This window comes from Mustela erminea, chromosome 7, assembly GCF_009829155.1.
Source record: "Mustela erminea isolate mMusErm1 chromosome 7, mMusErm1.Pri, whole genome shotgun sequence".
NCBI lineage: Eukaryota > Metazoa > Chordata > Mammalia > Carnivora > Mustelidae > Mustela > Mustela erminea.
In genome coordinates, this window is record NC_045620.1 from 74,011,817 (window position 1) to 74,035,254 (window position 23,438).

The window sequence follows — 23,438 nt, forward strand, 5'->3', positions numbered from 1 at the left end:
CCACTGAGCCACCCAGGCGCCCCTAAATAAAATCTTTAATAAAAAACAACTGCTACATTTTCTCACCCAATAAATATTAAAACTGACAATTCAAAACAGCACCTTTATGAAGATCTTATTTTTACTGCATCATTTTCGCTGTATTCTCATCCTCTCCATTCCCATACAATCAATCAAGAGAAATACTGACTTGAGAATACTCATTGATTTCAAAGCATCAGAAACTTCTCCACTATTTCATAGCAACACTAACTTATTATTGTTGTTAACAGGATTACCTAGATTCCTTTCTCTAGCCTACTAATTCTTTCCGGCTCTTTTTATCCCAGCAAGAATGTTTTTCCTTGAATGGATTACTGGTTTTTTCCTAATAAGGAAGACTGAAAAGTACAGTCATGGTATAAATAAAGCTGCTCCAAGAGGAAGAAGGTTAAATCTAAATTACGTTTGACTTGCTCAGGTTGTCTCTATTTCTACTGCTTCCCCACTGAGAAATAACTCTACTTAGTATCATAAAATATACTGAATTGGATCACTCTTCTCTCAGAAGAAAATAGTTACATTATCAGGCCTTTAGGAGTGTAGACAATTCACTTCTATTTACACATCAAGAGCAAAGCTGTTATCTTTTGTTGCAAAATCTTTCCTTAACCTTCTAAGTTTTCTTTTTATTTACCATGCATCTACAAAGGATCCTCCTTCACCACTCAGTGGTGATTCTAACAGCAACTCAAAAAGCCAGTGAAGTTTCCGGGGATCTCTGCTTTCCTGTGTTGAAAATACAAAATAACAATTAAAACAGGGGTCCTATAATTCTGTATATAAATCAGATCCTGTTATTTTAGTATTATAAATAAATATAAGCGAAGAAAACCAAAAAAACCCTCGTACTTTAGTCAAATCCAAGTTTTACAGTTCATGTGAGAAAGGTAGATAGTAAGAAACTTTGTTAGCTAAATGGATTATCTTTAAATCAAAGTATACAAGCTATAGACACATTTAGTGTAGAAAGTAACACCTACCTTATATCATCTGGCTTTTACTATATGTAGGTTACATTTCCAGATACATACATGATTTGCCATTTAATCTAAGAATGCATTACCATGACAGAGAAGATGTAATAATCACTTAAGAGGTACCACTCAAGGCTTATTTGAAAGGCTGAACAGAACTTCAATTCTATAAGATGACAAAACTATGAAGAAAATTGCTATGAAGAAGAGAAGACTCAAGAGCATAATGAGATTTCACAGATTTTGAGAAAGGGTATGAAACAGTTTAAGTAGATGAGTAAACACAAAAAGAAACAGAACTTACACAGGATGTTGCTATACAAGTTCCCCAGTCGTTGTAAGTTTCTACCGTAATGTTGGACAGTGCTGTTCTAAGCAGTGGGCAAAGAAGCTCCCAAAGCTTCTCCACCTACTCAAAACAAAATATATGGGGAAAAGTTAATGATGCTCACATTTTTCTTCAACTGCCTTTCCCTGGGAATACACACATATAAACACACAACCCGATACTTACTCAAATGATTTCTTAGAACACCCAAATAATCCAGGAAAATAACTTCACCATATTATCATCATACCCACATATAAAAGTGAATTTTTTTCCCAAAAAATTATTCAGAAGAGAGGAGACACCATAAATGGTGACTTACAAAATCTCACACTACTGAAAAAAATTTTGAAAATGCTGAGTAATAAAGTACACTGGAGTCAAAAAAACCCCTCATTTTCTAAGTTTCACATGCTTATCGAGGTCACTGGAGTCCTAATATAGGAAGCAATGACTTTTTAATACAATTTAGTATTAGCCTGAAGCATAATCTTCAAATTCCAAGTTCTGCAGTCAAATGCTCTACCACTGAGCTATACCCGCCAAATTCCAAGTTTTGGGTTACTATAAATAGCCTTTTAAAAGTGATCACTTATACAGAGATGTGAATCTATGTGTATAGATGCTTCTCACAGTTTATTGAGAATACAAATCATCTTGAGATTTTATTAAGATTAATAAAATGCAGATTCTGATTCATTTGATCAAGGTGGGACCTGAGATCCTATTTTTCTAACAAGCTCCCAAGCAATGCCCATGCTGGAGGTCCATGGACTGCACTTTAGTCAAAAGGACTTATAGAGGACAAATGAGGAGGGAGGGCTTGGGATAAAATTTCCAGTGGTAGCACCAGGCATTGAGGAGGAGAAGGGAAAATGGGAGAGGAGAGAGAAAGGGAGGAGAGCAGAAAAGCTGTATCTTAAACAATAAAGAAAGGAGAGGTATTCTGGAAAAGAGCTAACTAAAAAATGACAGAGACTAGATGACAAGGATATGTGTGACTTGTTTAAACCAAACTGTTCATGTTATGTGAGGGAAGAAAAAGGTAATATTACACATCAACAAATACTTTAATCTAACAGGTGATTTGAATATGTATAACTAGGGATGCCTGGGTGGCTCAGTGGGTTAAGACTGCCTTCCACTCAGGTCATGAGCCCAGCATGCTGGGATTGAGCCCCATTTCGGGCTCCCTGTTCAATGGAAAGCCTGCTTCTCCTTCTCCCACTCCCCCTGCTTGTATTCCCTCTCTCGCTGTGTGTCTCTCTGTCACATAAATAAGTAAAATCTTAAAAAAAAAAAAGAATACATATAACTAAATTAATGTATTAAAAGTGTTCATAGTCCAAAAAGAATGTGTAACGAAGTCTGCCAAAACTAGTGTCTGTGTCTTTTCTTTGAGGAAATGGTGGCCTACCTTGTACTTTGGCATTCTGGGTATTTTTAGTCCAGTTATTTTCAATCTAGTGCATTTTGCTAAGAAACTAACCTTAGGGTAGGTGTGTTAAAACTAAGTTTTACAATTAAGAGGGATACTTTAAAAAAAAAAAAAAAGGATGTCAAACTCAAACTATCTGTGAGACAAAATGAGTCATGTAGATGAACAAGGAGGCAAAGAGAAAGATTTAATGAGAAGCCAGAGTGACTCAGGAAGGGAGAAGCCAATGCACAGCATGCTAGTCAACTGACAGACACAGGGCAATAATGAGGACCAGTTCCAGGATCTTCCCACCGATCAAGAGAAAATGAAATCTTTTCTTAGGGTTCTTCCCCTAATGTTGGCAAATAATTCAAATTTTGAAAGATACTGAATGTTGACTATGCATTAGTCTGTGACCGACACTCAAAAGCAGTATGTAATTTGAACATTTCCTATTTCAAGTATTAATATTTACAGTGTTGGGAATTGCTACATAAATGGGTATTACAGCTTTAACAGGGAACGTGCTGTACAAATACATCACCTTTTCAAACGTCCAATGCTTAGAACCTCTGATTAAACCAGCTATAATTTCTGCAACACATCGCTGGGTGCTTTCATGTGAATCTGCAACCAAACGTTCTAAATGGGGCTTCAGAATTGGCAGAAACGCATCATCGAAATTTCTGAATATGCCCTATATACACACATATAAAAAAGAAAGTTCTTCAGTACTCAAATGACTATCATCTCCATTATAATTCTAAAATGCTTGTGTTCATTTACATTACTACTGTGCTCACAAAACCCCAAGAGTTCTACACTTTAGAAATGCTTTAACATTGTCTGTAAGTTAAAATAAAAATACTGTTTTATCACAGTAAAATATAATCAATGAAATCACAATTAATAATCTTTCTGACCTTAAAATTTCACACACCTCAAAAAACTCAAATGCATAGTCTTGTTGGGTTTTCTTCTATTGCTAATTATAAATATTAAGAGGTAAATATGAAAAAGCTTCTTTTTCTTGGGGTGCCTGGGTGGTGTAGTGGGTTAAGCCTCTGCCTTTGGCTCAGGTCATGATCTCAGGGTCCTGGGATCAAGCACTGGGCTCTCTGCTTAGCAGGGAGCCTGCTTCCCCTCTCTCTCTGCCTGCCTCTCTGCCTACTTGTGATCTCTCTACCTGTGTCAAATAAGTAAATAAAATATTAAAAAAAAAAAAAAGCTTCTTTTTCTTAAAAACTCCTAGATCTTAAGCTAAGATCAATCTGATTGGCATAACTTTCACAGCCATTTTAGATGAAGACAACAGATAACCAAACTCAAACTTTGACTTTAAAACTTATGCACCAACAAACTGATAGTAAGCTTTATGAAGAGGAATATTAAATAACATATTTACCTTAAAGAGGCAAAACCGGCGAGGATTAAACTTATCTTTTCCTTTTCTGTCTTCTAAAGATAGAAAAGTAATTAACTGTTCAACAAATTTAGGATCAGAAAAATGATCAAATATAATCTGTTCAGCCTATAAAGTTAAAAAAAAAAACATTCAGGGTTTAAGATCTATTTAAAAACATGATTCTGAAACATCAAAATTCAACTGTGAAGTTTTAATTATCAACATTAGGCTGTTACAAGAATTTTTACTTCTCATAGAGGCTTTTGACAACCAAAATTTCTCCTAAAAATGCTAAATCCATAACAGTTAAAAGTTTTTCTTCAGATCTTCAAGTTTGAATTCCCTTTCTCAAACTGAATTAAAACCCACAAACAGTCTGCTTGAAGATGGTACATAATGACAGTACCATTGTGCCATCTGGTGTATAACTGAGGAAAATATTCTAAACTGTAAACCTCAACAAATTATTTCTATATTTATAAAACATCAGAAGTTAAAAGGTAAACTTTATTGAATTAGAAAATAAGTGCTAGGGATACCTGGCTGGTTCAGTCAGTACAACATGTGACTTTTGATCTCAGGGTCATGAGTTCAAGGCCCACATACAGCATAGAGCTTACTTAAAAGTTAATACATAAATAAAATAAAAAGCTATGTTACTAAGTTTACTGAGAAGACACTAAAAGTCCTTAATTTTTAAAATGGTAAAGAAATAAACTTTATTGACAACTAAGGAGTTTTGACTTAAATCTTCAAATATCTGTTTACTGAGTGCTCATCATTTATATGCAATAAAAAATTAAAAGCCAACAGCAGCAACAAGCAACAAAACCCAATCTCTGCCTTCAAGAAGCTTGTTACCATATAGAATGCATACGAGAAACATGTTAATGACTATATAAAGCAGGACCCAGGAAAAGTGGGCCAGTACATGAGCAATCTTAAAAACAAAGACTTGTGCCAACTGGACCAAACAGAATTCAGGGGATGGGCAGATAAAGGGGGTGGAGAAAGGGAGTACACATTTACCAGTATTTACCCAGTGCTATCCTGAAATACACTGACTGGGGGAAAAAACCATGACCTCCGTTTGAAATAAATCAGAGGCCAAAAGTAAGATGCATGTGAACCATGATTAAGTGTTTACAGATAGCGAAAATGGAATGCTTACCTCTGTCAAATCCTCCCTGCTTCTGCCAAGCTTAGGCTGCTCTTCCACACCAGCGTAAACAACCATATTCCTACAAAGAGTTTATATTTGTAATATATATAGAAAAAAAACCAAAACACAGGAGAGCTTCATGGAGAAAGCATTAGAAGGCACTTTTAATGAATTCTAATTAGATGCTGTGTCCTAGTGACGTAAGTGATTGGAGTCAACAGTGAGACAAGCAAGCATTTCTCTGGGCTGGTGTAGGCATAGCATATAATTTAGAGCAGCTATTCACAAACTCCTTAAATGTGTAATGGTGGAAATAAGAAGTCTAAGGGTTTCAGTGGAAATACAAAGAATGAGGTAAGACTGAGGTGTAGCCCTGGCAGGAACAGAAGAAAAAGAGGAAGAAGAAGAAGAAAAAAGCTAGAGTTTGTGTGTTTTTAGTGGCAGGGTCCTCCACATCTGCTTTGAGTGTCTCTGAACCTCTCCATGATAAAACAAATTACATCAAAGATAAGCTGTTTAATAGGAAGGTTTGGGCAATTTGCAACTTACTGAGGCCAGGTGTAATATCCCCAGTGAGTTTTTTCCACAAAGCAGCTTGACTCCCATTCTTTTTTGGTTCTTGGTATACTTTTGCTATCATAATGCAACCAATGATTATCAGGCCTATCCCCAGCAAGAATTTGGGTAGGTTTAGAATATCCACCTTAAGGAAAAGACAATTACATTTGATAAACTTAAAAATATGCATGCAATAATTGCTCTCAACTTTCAATCAATAGTACTGGTTTGACTTTGTCTTTATAACAAGTTTATCAAAATCTGTTCAAGGCAAGACCGCATATGTATGATTTCTTTTGAGCTATTTAAGAATACCAGCCACTGCTGAGATTGCCATCTAGAAAAGAAACACGAAAAGTACATGTGTCAACAATGTAAAATTCCTGAATGGGATAATTATTTGGGGCAAAAACCAAAATCAAGTATGATCCACAAGTTATTCCTTTCACCAAAATTAAAAAGATTAATTTTGTTAAAACTCTTAAGATTTGAATTAATTTCAGGCTTTTAAAGAGCTCAAAGAACTCCCATATATTCTTCACCCAGAAGCCCCAAACTTTAACATTTTACCATATGTACTTTGACATTCTTTCTACATAATGTACATTTTTTGGGAACCATTAAACATTCATTTAATATGGGAACTACAAATGTGTCCCAGTGAGGATAAAGCAGGATTAAGGGCACGTGAGTGGCTCAGTTGTTTAAGCATCTGACTCTTGATTTTTGGCTCAGGTCACGATCTCAGGGTTGTGAGACCAACAGAGCCTGGGATGCAGTTCTGCACCAGGTGTGGAGCCTGCTTGAGATTCCCCTCTCTAAAAAGGCAAATAAGATTAGTGGTAGGGCGTATAATGAAAGGCTTTCCCACATTTTGTTAACACCATTTTATAGTGTTCCCAGATAAAGATGGTGTTTCATAGCTATACTCCCCTCCCAAAGGGAGTATGAGGTGGGGGTGGACTGAAAATAGCTGTTTGAGTATCACAGAAGTTATCAGAGATAAAAAATGTGGAAGCCGGAGGAATAAAAATGACACCCCCCCAATCAAGTTAGTTCATTATTCTTTCTGACCACTATTCTGATTAGATTACTATTCAGAAAATCTGATAACACAGTAAGGTATAAAGAAGAAAATTAACCTTGCCTCTAAACCTACACCCAGAGAGAAACACTTAACATACTGATGTATTAATGATAAAGGTCTCTGGTAATTATTGTGAATTTTAAGTCTCTGAAAGTCAGTCTGATTAATAACTACTGTAATTGCTTGGTTGGTAAGATAAGTAGAAGACATGTTTGTGGAGAGTGTGCAAAAGGTACATATATTATAAAGACACAGTCCCTCTTTTTAATTTATATTTTTAGTAATCTCTACACCTAATGTGGAGTTTGAACACACACCTGCAAGACCAAGAGTTGCGTGCTCTTCCTACTAAGCCAGTCAGGTGTCTCAGAGTTCATCTAGTTGTATAAATACTTGTTATCACTAGTTTTCACTGAGTCAATTATTTTTCCTCATAATATTCATGCTTTGTGTGCTGAGATCTTTCTATACTTCTAAACTTGTATAGAAAAATATTGGAGCTCCAGAACTATAAATTTATACATTTCAAAGAAGCTTTCCAAGTTTGACTGAGAAGCACAGTAATCACATTTGGTAGTACTTACTCATTTCATAGGGGCTGATGGTCAACTTTTTGTGGGTTCTTTTGAGTTGTTTAAGAATACCAGCCACTGCCGAGATTGCCATCTAGAAAAGAAACACATAAAGTACATATGTCAACAATGTAAAATTCTTGAATGGCTGTTGCCTGCCTTGAACAAAGCAGAAGCTGGATTCTACTTCTTTTAAAAGCAGATTAACTACCTCACCTGTTGACATTTGGCGGCATAGCCATGTGAGTGCTAAATCTAATTTGGAACGAGTCATTTCAAGTTCTTACTTTCATCCAAGCTAGTCTGCCTAGAAACTTTGATCCTTTATTCTGCTCATTCTTCAAATCTCAGCCTAGAATCTTAAAGGTCTTTCTCTAATGCACCAGGCTAGGTCAGTCCCATCTTGCACCCCACCTCTAATACTTTGTGAATAAAACCCAAAAGTTGTATCCTCACGTATCTTTCCCTTCCTGTAATACTTCATAGCTGTCATTAATTTTTCAGTCAGGATTTCCCATGAGTCTATAAACTTGCTCCCTGCTGTATCCCCAGTGTTGAAATGCACAGTGCCTGAACATGTCCTCATATACCGGTTGCTGAATTATTATTATCTCTGAACCAACAAGTGATAGATTCTGAATCAACACACTTCAAGGTACTTATTAAATGTATCCTCTGAAAACTTTAAAGGCTTCAGGTGGGTAAAAATTCTTGAACTCAAGACTGTAGCTACAATAAAGTATCTACCTTTCGAACTACAATTGCATCATGGTTGAGATTCTCAACGAAAAAACGTATGGCACGAAGAGGTAGCACTCGGTCATCTCTCAAAAGTAGAGACAAAAGCCCAATGCCTATATGTTCGAATTTCCAAGGCCTGAAAAGAGGAGGGAAAAAAAAAAATCACAAAACATATCACTCATAAAACAACTTTTAGAAGAAAACTGTATTTGAAATATTATAAGTTTTCTAAGAATTAATATAGGTTTACTGATGAGCACCACTCTTACCATTGGCCCAAAAGTTTACCTCTCATTCTTCTAAACTCATGAATCAGACAATAATTTTTTGAGATACAGCCATTCATGGCTTTCAGGGTAGAAACCCCCTGCAGTATTTAAGGTAAAAGCTTTGAGAACTTTTAAAAACTTGCACTTACAGATTTCTCTGCTCCACACCATCTAATAAAGTGTTTACCAAATTTTCATAGTTCCTTAAAAAAAAAAACAACAACAGACAATAAAAACAAACACTTTAGGTGAGGTATTGTTTTAATACAGTAGTTAAGATGATCACCAAATAATGTAACAGAAATTCAAATTCTAGTCAAATTTACTCCCCTCTTAATGCATCATCACCAGACTATAAAAGGCCTGGTGAGAACCAAGCCAGAGTGAGAGCAGACTGGTGAAGAGAGATGTGAGAAAAAGAACATGAAGGGCAGAGAGAAAACAAAAAAACTGCTAGGTACACTGAGCACCTCAACTGGCCCCAAGCGGAGGCTTCCTAGCTTGATTTTGTTTTTGCCTTATGAATATGCTTATTATTTTTTTCCTAACATGTCTATAGAAGTAATCAACTGTAAGACCACTTCTAACTAATTGAGTACTACTCACAGATTAAATCTGTGATTTAATCTAGATTAACTAGATTAATTAACCTAGACATGTTAGGAAAAAAACAGTAAGTATATTCACAAGGCAAAGAGAAAAGCAAGCTAGGAAGGCTCCTGCTTGAGCGCTATCACTGAAGCATGGAATTGCTTGGGTTCCAAAAACCTAAAACCAGTTGTCGTTGTCTTCTTTTTTTTTCAAGATTTTATTTATTTGAGAAGAGAGACACACACACAGGGAACAGAGAGAGCACACGCGCAGGGTGTTAAGGGCAGAGGGAGAGGAAGAAGCAGACTCCCCACTGAGCAGGGAGTCTCACTAGGAGCTCGATCCCTGCACCCTGGGATCATGGCTTGAGCTGACAGCAGATTCTTAACTAACTGAGCCACCCAGGTGCCCCTAAAACCAGTTTTGTTAAGACAAGTTTTAAGATGGAGTATTCCACTTCTGTAGCTGAAAGTGACAATCCAGGACCTTCACAATAATGATCTCCTAACGTTTTGTATTTTTTCAGAATCAACGTGTAAATTTCACGAGGTAAATATGGCACATCTATATCTCAGAGATATTCAAAACCTGCTACCCATAATGCTATCTATCTTGAGAAGCAGGCATCCATAATTACCTTAGTGCATCAGCATTCTTTTCTTGTTGGCGTTTAAGTCCTTCTTTAATTTCTTCTGCACTAAGCATTGTCTGGTTGGAGGAGGGGTTTTTTGATTGTTGAAGTAATTCTGCTATTTCCACACAGGACTTTGGAATCTTATAAAAAAAGAAAAGAGAGGACACAAAATGAAGTACTGACACACGCCAGAACATGGAGAAATCTTTACAACGTTATGTTGCGTGAAAGGAGCCAGATAGAAAGACCACCTATTACGTGATTCCATGTATATGAAATGTCCATAATAGGCAAATTCACAGATAAGGGAAGTAGATTCGTGGTCTCCAGGGTCTCGGAATGCTGGGGGAATGGGAGTCACTGTCCCCAGTACAGGCTTTCTTTCCGAGCTACGGTTGCAGAGTCCAGGGCATATACTATTGTGAATATACAATATACTATTGTGTTATGTAAGGGTGAAATTTTTGTCATGTGAATTATGAGCTCATTAAAAAAAAAAAACCTTTAGTTAAAAACATTAAAAAAAAATTTTTTTTTAAGTAATCTTTACACCCAATATGGGGCTCAAACTCACAACCTTAAGTTCAAGAGTCACATGCTCTCAGCCAGGCTCCCCACCAAAAAACCTTAAAAAAAAAAAATTTTATTCATTTATGTAAGAGAGTGGGTGAGCGAGCATGATAGAGACAGAACCTGAGTGGGGGTGGGGGAGAGTACAGTGGGAGAGGGAAAAGCAGACTCCCCACTAAGCAGGGAGCCCAGTGTGTGGCTCAATCCCAGGACCAAAACCTGGGCAAAGGAAGACACTTAACAGAATGTGCCACCCAGGCACCCCCAAAAAATCTTTTTTAAAGAAAGCATAATCTGGGGGTGCCTGGGTGGCTCAGTGGGTTAAGCCTCTACTTTCGGCTCAGGTCATGATCCCAGAGTCCTGGGATCAAGTCCCACATTGGGCTCTCTGCTCAGCAGGGAGCCTGCTTCCCCCTCTCTCTCTTCCTGCCTCTCTGCCTACTTGTGGTCTCTGTCTGTCAAATAAATAAATAAAATCTTTAATAAAAAAGAAAGAAAGAAAGAAAGAAACCATAATCCGGGGCACCTGTCAGGCTAGTCAAAAAGCATGTGACTCTTGATCTTGGTTGGGGTTGGGAGTTTGAGCCCCACTTTGGATGTAGAGATTACTTAATAAAAATCTAAAAACAAACAAACAAAAGCATTATCTAACGACAGCTGTAAATAGCAGGATTGTGTTTTATAGAAAAGGAATATGTTTAAAGCAGTGATTTTAAAACCAAAGGATGGGTGTCAAACACAATTACCATAGAGAGGAGGGCAATTCACTCACACCACCACTTTCATCCATCCTGTTGTGACCGATGTGGACATACACATCTGCCACATTTCCCCAAACAAGGATCACTGACACAGGTATTCTTCACTTTCTCATTTGTCGAATCATCCAATTTTAATTTTTGTCACTATAAATTATGAGCCTTATGGTCAAACTTTTATGACTTTGGCTAGTAAGACTGACCTCCTAAAATATAATCAACTCTTTGAAAAATGAGGCCATGGATATATAGATAATCATGGTAAATGCAACACTGTAATAGCCCTTTGTTGCCTCTTAGTAGAAAACAACCCAGCTCTCTTCTGGCCATGCTCCAAATTCAGTGATTACTAAAGTACAAATATTAAACAGAAAGCTAATACTAATTTCCACTAAGATTTGAATTAAAAAAAAAAAAAATGGTTTTGCTCACTGAGAAATCCAAGCCAATTGTTTCATACTGCCGATGAATCTTTTCTGCAAGATCATCAAACAGTCTCACGATTGATGGCTTTTCCAGGGACATCGCTTTGCTAAGTCCAGAAGAAACAATTGCTGGCCACGTCTGTACAATACAGTCCCAGTCATGAAGGTTTGCCAAACATACACCACTGTGATTTCCAAGGAGACAATACAAGGCACCCTGCAGGTAAAAATAATTAATGTAGGGGATAAGAGCCACTGTATTGCTATAGCCAATTCACTTACATCTTTTTAAATGTACTAAACACAGATTCTTTAAGTGCTTGATACTGGTTAGTAAAATAGGCTCACACATTTAACAGGTTACTTTCAGAAACTTGAACTCGATATTTACTGTCATCCAGTAATATTTGCCCTTAGTGATCTAATGAAGAGTTAGCTCAAAGAGCAGCTATGAATACAATAATATAGAAATTTAAGGCTGTTGTTTTTAAGGATACAGCTTCCATTCCAATTCTCTTCTACTAGAATTGTTAATACAAAGGCCACAAACATTTGCCACTTTTAGCATCTTAGGGGCATCTACGATAATTTCTAAAATCTGATTGTGTTCTTAAGTTTTTCTTAAACTAGCTAACTTAACTACACTGTATGCTTTTTACTCATAAAGGCTCAATTAATCAGAACGACACCCCATTTTAATGAAAAGAGCTATTATGTTATTTTTTAAACATTCACCATAACTCAATTCTGATCTGGCTTATTACCCACTGTGTGCTCTACTCCTCTTTACAGGTTCTCATAAGATCACTGGTAACTTCGATTTTACTAACCTAACAGACGTTTTTTAATTTTGATCTTACTTGTCCATTTAACCCATTCCCAACATGGTCAACAACATACTACCCTAAGAGTCAGACATTCCACAACACTCTTGAATTATACATCTACATCGGAGGCCAGCAAATTTTTTCTATAAAGGGTCAAATAGTAAATAGTTGGCCATATGGTCTCTGTTCCAACTCCTTATCAACGATCTTGTAGCACGAAAGCAGCCATAGACCAAGTACAGAAAGGAATGGACATGGCTGTGTTCTGACACAACTTCATTTACTAAAGCAAGCAACCGAGTCCAAGCTATAGTTTTACCTGTCTTACGAGACAGCTTCCAAGAACGTGTTTAGTTGTCATCTTAACTCTCTCCAGAAATCAAGTGATACTGCTAAGTCTCCCTTCTTTCAGGGAATGATCTCTCCTTGGCTTCTGTAACTCCTCATATCTTGGTATCTTTCTGATCTTTCCCTACTTGGTTACTTCTTCATGGGGTCCTAATGGAGTTTTCTCAACACTTGCCTCCCGGTCCTCTTTCTCCTCTTATTCTCCTCCTAGGCTCTCTTACCAGTGCCCAAAGATTTCAGTTATCATCAATACACACTGAAATGGTGTGTTGAGTGAAATGGTATCTAACTACCTACTTGGCATCCTCTCTTAGTTTATAGGAAATACTTCATACATTACTTACCCAAACAAATTCATCATCTATTCTCCCTTTTCTCTCCCTCCGATGTACCCAATAACCAGCTGTACAATCCAAAACCTTAATAATTTTGATACCTCCTTTTTTCAGTTCCTTCATACTCAACCACCAAATCTCATCAATTCTCCCTCCTAAATCACTTTCAATCAATCCACTTCTATCTGATAGTAAAAGCATTATGTTTCACCTATACTCTCCTACACCCCTGTGAGATATACTGTTTTCCTTATCTTATTCATCTCCTTCCTTCTCTGCTCTACTCATACAAGCTCTCATTCAGTTTTTTTTTTTTTTTTAAACAGAGAGAGATCATAAGTAGGCAGAGAGGCAGGCAGAGAGAGAAGGGAAGCAGGCTCCCTGCTGGGCAGACAGCCCGATGTGGGGGCTCGATCCCAGGACCCTGAGATCATGACCTGAGCCAAAGGCAGAGGCTTAACCCACTGAGCCACCCAGGCGCCCCCACAAGCTCTCATTCAGTTGCTCAAACTTCTACATTTCTTCCTGTCTCAGGCCCTCCAACATGCTGTTCACATTACTCTAAACCTTTTGGTCTTGCAGCCCCCTCTCCTACAGGCCAGCTAGGCTCTTTGTCCACTGGTGCTCAACTCAAACTGCAGCCTACATTTTCTCCCCATTATAATGTCAATCATAAACATAGGAAGAGTAAATAATAGGGAGGAAAAAAGACTATGCTTAAAGGTGTAGGACAGTGATGTCTTCAATTTGTTTTGAAATACATAAAAAAATGAGATGGATGTAGATAAATACATCCAAATGTATTTATTTGTATGTACAAATATATTAAAATATTAAATACAGAATCTGAGTGGTAGACATATGGATATTTACTGAGTAAGTCTTTCAACTGTGTATCTGAAAATTTTCATAATTAAAAAAACAAAACAAAACAAAAGACCCAACAAAGAACCCTATACCTTGAATTGCTGTTGTGTGACATCTTGTCTATCAGGCCGTAAGAACTCCAAAACCAAGGGAATGATATCTCTGCAACAGAAGTTATACGCACCCAAGGCAGCAAAAAATGTTTGCTGAGCCTTATTTCTGACCTGAAGAAAGTATTATTAACAAAGAACTTTTATTATATTGTAAACAACAAAAAGTTTCTAAAGAAATTACCAAAAATAAAATAATTTAAATATTGCTATAACAGAGAAATATATTAAAGCACATACCTTAACAAAAATAAGTAAATGATTATCTTTTTACCAAAAGGAAAAGCATATTACCACCAACTACATCCATGGTTTAGGTTACAGAGGTTCAAATATTTTTGATAAAGGAGAGACTGAACAGAACTGATATGCATTTGTCCTGTAACATAATCAGCAGACTATTTAGCTTTCTATTCCAAATAACGTTTGACGAGAAGTTAGATTTTCTCTTGTATTTATGCAAAGAAAATCAAAGACTTTCTAAAACACAGAACTTTACCTTTTCAATGCAAACCGTAAGTAGAGCCCATATGTTTTGAACCCAAACAAAAGATTCAGTATAAGATTATAACCCATGAACTAAATTGTAATGAATAATAACCAAAAATAGTAAAAGTAACACCCTGTACATATTTCAAACCTTTTAGGTGAAATCTTTGAGTTAGAGACTGTGTCCTAACTTAACATTATTTATTAAAGACAGAATAACTGGCTATTCATGAATTTTGCTTTCCCAGTTCTCTGTGCTTAAAGAGATCGTCTCTTGGTCCTTTGCTTCCTTAAAGGATGGACCCCATAATTCATATGGTAGCAGGTTGCTGAAACCCAACCATAACATCCAGAAAGAATCATACAGCCTTCACAGACTGGCTTTCACAATATGATCTGATTAAGTTGTAGCAACACTGCACTTGTGCTATCTATCAACTCTGCATTTTTTAAAAAAGATTTTATTTATTTATTTGACAAGAGAGAGAGACAAAGAGAGAGGGAACACAAGCAGGGGGGTGAACAGAGGGAGAAGCAGGCTTCCTGCCGAGCAGGGAGCCTGATGCGGGCTCCATTCCAGGACCCTGGGATCATGACCTGAGCCAAAGGCAGCCCCTTAATGACTGAGCCACCAAGGTGCCCCTATCATTTTTACATTAAAAAAAAAAAAACTTGAGGGACACCTGGGTGGCTCAGTTGGTTAAGCAGCTGCCTTCGGCTCAGGTCATGATCCCAGCGTCCTGGGATCGAGTCCCACATCGGGCTCCTTGCTCAGCAGGGAGCCTGCTTCTCCCTCAGCCTCTGCCTGCCATTCTGTCTGCCTGTGCTCGCTCGCTCTCCCTCTCTCTCTGATAAATAAAATCTTAAAAAAAAACAAAAACAAAAAACCAAACTTGAGAAGGAACAAAAACCAGTAAAAATAAACATTGTTTTTAAATGACTACTAAAATTAGCTTGAAAATATGTGTAATTTGAAAAGTGCATTCTATGCCAGTAAATAATAATAATAATAATAATAATAATTTTATTTTAAATAGATTCCATGCAAAGCTTGAACTCATGACTCCAAGATCAAGACCTGAGGTGAAATCAAGAGTTGGACGCTCAACCAAATGAGCCACCCAGGCACCCCTCCAATAAATTATTTAAACTTCCTTGTATTTGAAATGGGGCTATTTAGATTGCACTGTAGTAAAACGGGGAAGTGGAGCTGGGGAGGGTTGCAGAGGGGATGGGACTTACCTGACTGTATGAACTTGTAGATAAACGAAGAAGATCTCGGATCATATCTTGATGTACCCGTTTGTATTCACAACCCTCAACAGTCAGTGTTCGTAGCTACAAAAAGAAAACAAGGTAAAAATCAAATCTCTAAGTTTTTACTGAAAAGTTCATTTAACTATGATGTAACACAAATAATTACATATTCATGTGGAAAACTGTCATTTAAAAAAGTCATCATGATTTTAAAGAGATTTACCTCATGCTGCAACATGACTCTGTCAATCAGTAGGGCTCTGATATGTTGTTTTTTCCCATGGAGCTAAAAAACAAAGTAGAAAACAAAGACACTCAACATTTTTCCTAACTGACGGCACCCATGGGTTCCCCTGAATCCTTACTGACAAATATTTACTGAACTGTAGAGGTTCACACTGGACTGGTGAGTACTGGTGGTATTTCATTTATTCTAAAGTGAAGAGGCTTACGTTAAAAGATACTATTTCATTTAATTTTATGGCAAATAGTAGAAGTAGCCCTTTAAAGAGCTCAACCAACACTGTGTTTTCCTCTGGTAATTTACCAATGGATCTATGCACGGGAGAGGAACTGAGCTGGTCCTTTTTCAGTCAAATACCGAAAGTACAAAAAGAGACAACTAAGAAAATTGCTTGACTCTGTTATATTTATAAACAGCCTTTCCAGGTAACTGTGTATGTTTACTGTAGAATATATACCTTTTACTTTTCTAAAAATTATCTTTAATGGTCTCCCCTTCCACCTAATCTTCTACCCGGTCACTGAAGGCAGATACCTGGAACTGAGACTGCTCCTCTTTCACACCTTTATCTCACTAGCCATCAAGTCTCTACAAAATCTTCTCTTTCAAAACATCTTATTTCCATCCCAACACCGGTGACTTGATTCAGGTTGTGTTTTTCCATCTAGACTATTGTGATAGTTTAACTACCCTCCCCTGCTTCCAGTCTCAAACTCCTACTGCTGTTTTCTTCCTCAGCGGTGACAGAGCTTTTCAAAAGTCACTGAATATTGAATAAGCCAATATTCATATCAGATATACTTCAGAACCTGTAATGACTCCTCTATGCTGAATATAAAACTGAAGAACTTTCTGGGGATACAACTATAAACAACCTGTGGGCGTCTGGCTGGCTCTTGATCTTAGGGTCATTGAGTTCCAGCCCCACATGGGGTTAGAGATTCCTTAAATAAACAAATGAACTTAAACAAACAAACAAACAAACAAACTATAAATGACCCAGTTGTCACCTGCTGTTTCTGCCCAATAGCCACTATTCCCTGCCATGTTTGTATGTCTCCCTGCCCTTTTACCTGCCATTCCCTTTAAAATATGCAGTGACCCTTCCTAAACTGACTCAGCTTCCAAAAGCTTCCTAAAGAACACTTGTTATCAACATCAAATGGCTGGCATAAGTATTCTTCTTCTATGCTCCTGAGAATACTATACTCCACAGAGGTACCAACTTCTCTTGGACACAAAGATAACGTTAAGAGGTAATTTTTCAAGATCTCCATAGAGTGAGATGCTTTAAATCCACACGCGTGGACAACTCTTCCTATCTTTTATTCCCTCAAGTTCTTAGGCGGCAGTCTGCCACATTACCACACTCCAAATTCCCAATGAGAGTTCAGACACTGTCCTGGAATGGAAACTCACAGAAGAGTTTGTAGGAGTAAACATTTTCCCAGCATTCTTTTGATGATACCGTGATATAATATTTGAAAATCTATTTTACTTACAGGGAAACTTCCTCTGTATGCTGAATAATCCTTAAATCAAATGACTATTTCAGTATTAAACACATTTTAAAAAATTAATTCAGAGTTTTTTAGGTGAAAATACTGACCCGGTTTTCCATTGATTTCTTTACTAGGTTAAAGCTTTTCCAACGGGAGTCAAATTCGTGTTTGTGAGATCCTTGGAACTGCAAGAGGTCTCCAATAATCTGTTCAAAGAATATCAAATTATATATTTACAAGCCATCATGTCAAAACTAGTCACATTAATAATCATGTAACTATTGAAGGACAATTGTACCTTTATGATAAGAAACAAAGACTTAGTATCATCTTCTGAATTGTTAAGTATGTGGTCTACAATAGAAAAAAATGGATTTTGGTTAAAATACTAAATACTTTTGAGTTACTACAGGACTCTAGGTATATCAGTTAAGAATCTCTTAGTTAAGGAAAAAAAAAAGCTGCTCTATTTAGAATTTAAACAAAGTTGAGTAAAAGCACATATGCTATAAAATTCCCAAATATTTATTAGTAAAAATAAGTTAAATCATATATGTACTCACTAAGAAGTTTCCTTATGACCCTAGCAATTGCTTCTCGGTGGTTCTCTCTGGATAGATCTATTTTTTTAAAAAAGAGAAAAGGCATTTTAGACACACTGAATGCTCCCAGCTGCTGAAGCTTACTTACATCAACAGTTTATATATAAATAAACAATGTAGGGGCACCTGGGTGGCTCAGTCGTTAAACGTCTGCCTTCAGCTCAGGTCATGATCCCAGGGTCCTGGGATCCAGCCCCACATTAGGCTCCCTGCTCGGTGGGAAGCCTGCTTCTCCCTCTCCCACTCCCCCTGCTTGTGTTCCCTCTCTCACTGTGTCTCTCTTTCTGAAATAAATAAATAAAATCTTAAAAAAAAAAGAAAAAGAATATATCATGTATCCAGGAAAAAACCAAGTAGGTCTGCCTTAATCATAGCTGGATTAGTTTCCAGGCATGATAGAGTAATTTTTAAAACCTTCACATTTACAAAGACCTGCTTATAAAACTTTCTTGGCAGGCAAGGAAGAGGGAGAAAAAAAAAATCTTTGCCAAAATTTCAAAGGTTCTATTCACTAATTAGAGATCTTAAGTGCACAGGATTCTTTAATTGGTTATGGGTGACCCAAACAAGCCAACAAAAGTTATACCTTAGCAATTAATCTATGCAGTTAATTCTACTGTTAATCTAACAATAAGGAAATATACTAAGTTTCTATTAATGTTAGATTCAGAACATTAAGTTAACACAATGTTTTACATATTTATATGAAATTTAATTCACTATGACAGGAAGACACAAAGATAAAGGTTGTAATATTTTCACATTCACATCAAGTATAATGTGTCAGTTCTAAAACAATTCTAAACATAAATGAACATGATGATATATGAAAATCTGTCTCTGTACACAGAAAGCATCCAAATATTAACTTACCTAATCCAATTTCTACCTTTTCTTGGCTATTCTTTTTTTTTTTTTTTTTAATTTATTTGACACACACAGAGAGAAATCACAAGTAGGCAGAGAGGCAGGCAGAAAGAGAGGGGGCAAGACCCTGAGATCAGGACCTGAGCTGAAGGCAGAGGCTTAACCCACTGAGCCACCCAGGCGCCTTTGGCTATTCTTTATATAAATAACTTTCCGATTTTTCCAAGGAAAGCAAAGATAGCTATGGTGTATTAATTAATATTCATTTTATATATGAAAAAGAGACTAGGAAAATTCTAACTACATATTACTTACTCCATTTTAACTCTTTTTAAAAAAATTACTTAAATTCAAAAAATTATTTCAATTCAAAAAATTATTTAAATTCATTAGTAAACTTATTTAAATTCATTATTTAAATTCATAACATATAGTATATTATTAGTTTCAGAGGTGAAGTTCAGTAATTCACCAGCTGTATATAACACCCAGTGCTCATTAGACCCTGTGCCCCTCTTAATGTCCATCACTCAGTTACTCCATCCCCCCATCACCCACCCTCCTCTAATAGCCCTCTTTGTTCCCTATAATTAAGAGTCTCTTATAGTTTGTCTCCCTTTCTGATGTTGTTTTTTGTTTTTCCCTCCCTTCCCCATAATCCTCTGCTTTGTTTCTTAAATTCCACTTATGAGTGAAATCATATAATTCCTCTCTTTTGAGTCGTTTTGCTTAGCGTAATACACTCTCGTTCCATCCACATCATTGCAAATGGCAGGACTCCATTATTTTGTGGCTGAGTAATATTCCACTGTGTGTGTCTTCCTTATTCATTCATCTGATGGACATCTTGACTCCTTCCCATTTTGGTTATCATGGACATTGCTGCTCTACACACTGGGGTGCAGGTGCCCCTTCAGATCACTACATTTGTATCTTCGGGGTAAATACCTAGTAGTACAATTGCTGGGTCGTATATTCAACTTTTTTTTTTTTTTTTTTAAGATTTTATCTATTTACTTGACAGAGAGAGACAAAGCGAGAGAAGAACACAAGCAGGGCGAGTTCGAGAGGGGGAAGCAGGCTTCCCACGGAGCAGGGAGCCTGATGTGGGGCTCGATCCCAGGACCCTGGGATGCTTAATGACTGAGCCACCCAGGTGCACCCCCACCTTTTAAAAAATTTTATTTATTTATTTGACAAACAGAGATCACAAGTAGTCAGAGAGGCAGGCAGAGAGAGAGAGGAGGAAGCAGGCTCCCTGCTGAGCAGAGAGCCCAATGCAGAGCTCCATCCCAGGACCCTGGGATCATGACCTGAGCTGAAGGCAGAGGCTTTAACTAGCCACCCAGGTGCCCCAGGAGCCCCTATTTTTAACTTTTTGAAGAATCATACTGTTTTCCAGAGTGGCTGTATTAACTTTTTAAAATTCCTTATTTTAAATTCAATTTAGTTGATATATACTATATTATTAGTTACCAGAGTAGAATTTAATGACTCAGGAGCCTGGGTGGCTGTGGGTTAGGCCTTTGCCTTTGGCTCAGGTGGTGATCTCGGGGACCTGGGATAGAACACCCATCGGGCTCTCTGCTCAGTGGGGAGCCTGCTTCTCTCTCTCTCTCTGCCTCTGCCCACCTCTCTACCTACTTGTGTTCTCTCTAATAAATAAAAAACATCTTTAAAAAAAAAAAAGAATTTAGTGACTCATCAGTTGTATATCACATCCAGCACTCATTATATCAAATACCCTCCTTAATGCCCATCACCCAATTACCACTTCTCCCCACCTCCCACCCCTCCAGCAACCCTCAGTTTGTTTCCTGGAGTTCAGGGTCTCTTATGATTTGCCTCCCTCTCTATTTTCATCTTATTTTATTTTACTTTCCCTTCCCCTATGTTAATCTATTTTGTTTCTTAAATTCCATGTATGAGTGAAATCATATGGTATTTATCTTTTTCTGACCATTTTAACCCTTATAGAGTAACTGACAAAAACTGTCCATATAAGATTTACTCAGATTATAATTTACATACCATATTCAAGTCCAGTATACAACTTTGTCTCTTCCAAGGACACCATACTTGGTACCCTGTATAAAAACAAGAGTGCTTGCATTTATTAATAATATCAAAAAGAAAGATTAAAGGGAAGTATCATTGCTAGAATGTTTAAATCAAAACAAAGATGATGTTCTTTTAACAAACAGATTTCTCATCTTCAGTACTTCAACTCCCTACTCTGTCCTTCTGAAGATTAATGTTATGTTTCAGTAAGGACAGTATTGTTCATCTTAAAGAAAATGTTAATTAAATTTAATGACTTTATGGGGGAAAATTCACCAGCCAAATAAACATAATAATGATGTTCAATATTCAAGTGTAAAAGCTTAAATCTGATGATAAACTCTTATACACATTTATACAAAGAAAAGTCAGTTTTATAATGGTATAATAAAGGTTAAAACTGGACACCAAAAACTCAAGTCAAATTTTATTATAAAATACATAGCAGACAAACTTCTTTAAATAATCATTACCTCTCCTCTAAAAGCCACCCAAACTGATCTCTCCTAACACCTACAGTTAAAATGCCATTACTTTCTTTTGAATATGATCAGATATAAAAACACTGCATTTTCTAATTAAAGATCTGCCACAAAGAATTATATTAACAGAACCAGACCCAGCTAGTTAAACTCATTAAACAACTAAAAGTCACTTTTAAGGTATGTAAGAACAGATTTTACTAGGGAATACGAACCTTTATATCTGAAATCTAAATTTTCTTCAATGAAAAATATAATTTTCAACATTTCAAGATACAATATCAATTCAACAACTTTTCTAAGAGGAAGAACATAGGCATAAATGCCAAGGAAACATGGGGTAAGCTTATCTAACACAAAGCTAATTAGTTATAAAAATTTTTTTTATAGTGACTGGTTACTACTCATCACTCATGAACTACATAGCACTTGTAATGAAGAGAAAACTATTTTTTAAATCAACATACCCCCATTTATATGATATTTTCTTAAGTTGAATTAAGCAAGTTATCTCTATCTTAATATTTGGTAGATATGAATTCTTGGATTTCTCTAAATGGGTAATAATATTAAGATTACTAAACTGCCAATTATTTAACTATGTTCCTCACCATAATCTAGGACCTAGGATGGCAACGATACTGTCTCGTGTTTCAAACCAAGCCTACAGAGTATAAACAAAGAATGGTTATATTTTATAATATAAAATACTGATATGCTTTTCAGAGACTTTGAAGTTCAAATTCAAATTCATAAAATTTGGTTTTCATTCTATAAAACTTCAGCCTTTGGCAACATCTTGCAAACTTGAGCATTCCGTAAAACTGTGTATGATTAATTAATATATAAGTATCCAGAATCTAGTCAGTTAAAAATAAAATCAGATTCCTTTACAATGAACTTCAAGGAGTCTAACATCTCTACTGAAATTAGATTTCGCCACCAAAGAGGAAAAGACTGTGCTCAAACAGTAACAAGCATAAAGCATAAGATTTTAACCCCCACCCACTCATCCTTCCTTCCCTATATAGCACAGGAAAAGGCTTGCCATGAGCTATCACATGAGAGTTGATGTCTCCTCACTGCGGCTGTAAACATCAGTAGTTGTGTGAAGAATGCTATTGTACCTTCCCCAGTTTGTATCTAGTACCAAAAAATATTGAACCAAGCATGCATTTTAATTAGTCACAAAACTATTCTTACAAACAACATAAAAAAACAACCACTACATTAAGCTATTTTGAATTTTTACTGGGTATGTGTGTGTTTGTGTACCCATATAAAACCCTAACTATCCAACAAAAAAAGACTATCAGCTGGGAATTTGAAATGTTTTGCTTCTATGCCTTTCTGACTCTAGTAATACCAGTATTATTAATACTGTAATCACATTTAAAAAAGTGAATCTCATCTAAGAGCCTTGATACTTATTTTTAAAATTCATGTCATTCTGAATTGTTTCCCTACTTAGAAAATCTGATAATTATCACTGATTTACAAGTGTTTCAAAATATCTCAACCAATATGGGATTCTGAAGTATTAAGAAGTACATTTAAATAAACTCAGCTTTGGCTTTCCTTTTGAAATGTGAACTAAAACACACCTTTCATACCTCAAGTGTACAAAAGGCATCTGGTTAGACATATATTCCAGCTTTATTTGTTCTTATCCATCACAAAGTCCTTTTATATTTATTTGTCTAAGACTCAGTTTTAATAGATCACTTCTTCTCTAACAATTTAATTAAACTCTCACTGGACTGACAGGTTTTACACTAAACGTTTCTCAACAAACTTAAATACATTTACTAAATAATTTCCTCTAGGCTTTAGAATAATTTTCTAAAAGAAATCTGTATCCATTACCCGAGTGAGACTTTATGATTGTATCTCTTTGTGGCCACACTAAGT

General features: G+C 36.4%; 1 protein-coding gene across 2 annotated transcripts in view; it reads right to left on the bottom strand.

The window, feature by feature from the left end:
• PSME4 (proteasome activator subunit 4) overlaps window positions 1-23,438 on the bottom strand; it is a 112,416-nt gene that overhangs the window by 25,105 nt on the left and 63,873 nt on the right. For both annotated transcript variants that reach the window (XM_032352115.1, XM_032352114.1), the window contains 18 exons: window positions 21,016-21,071; window positions 18,079-18,135; window positions 17,814-17,869; window positions 17,623-17,721; window positions 15,993-16,055; window positions 15,755-15,850; window positions 14,006-14,137; window positions 11,544-11,753; window positions 9,787-9,923; window positions 8,708-8,761; window positions 8,296-8,425; window positions 7,561-7,642; window positions 5,881-6,034; window positions 5,341-5,410; window positions 4,170-4,295; window positions 3,309-3,461; window positions 1,321-1,425; window positions 677-768 (listed from right to left, as the gene is read on the bottom strand). In XM_032352115.1, the coding sequence (XP_032208006.1) occupies window positions 677-768; window positions 1,321-1,425; window positions 3,309-3,461; window positions 4,170-4,295; window positions 5,341-5,410; window positions 5,881-6,034; window positions 7,561-7,642; window positions 8,296-8,425; window positions 8,708-8,761; window positions 9,787-9,923; window positions 11,544-11,753; window positions 14,006-14,137; window positions 15,755-15,850; window positions 15,993-16,055; window positions 17,623-17,721; window positions 17,814-17,869; window positions 18,079-18,135; window positions 21,016-21,071 (1,872 nt within the window). The remainder of the gene's footprint in view (window positions 1-676; window positions 769-1,320; window positions 1,426-3,308; window positions 3,462-4,169; window positions 4,296-5,340; window positions 5,411-5,880; window positions 6,035-7,560; window positions 7,643-8,295; window positions 8,426-8,707; window positions 8,762-9,786; window positions 9,924-11,543; window positions 11,754-14,005; window positions 14,138-15,754; window positions 15,851-15,992; window positions 16,056-17,622; window positions 17,722-17,813; window positions 17,870-18,078; window positions 18,136-21,015; window positions 21,072-23,438) is intronic.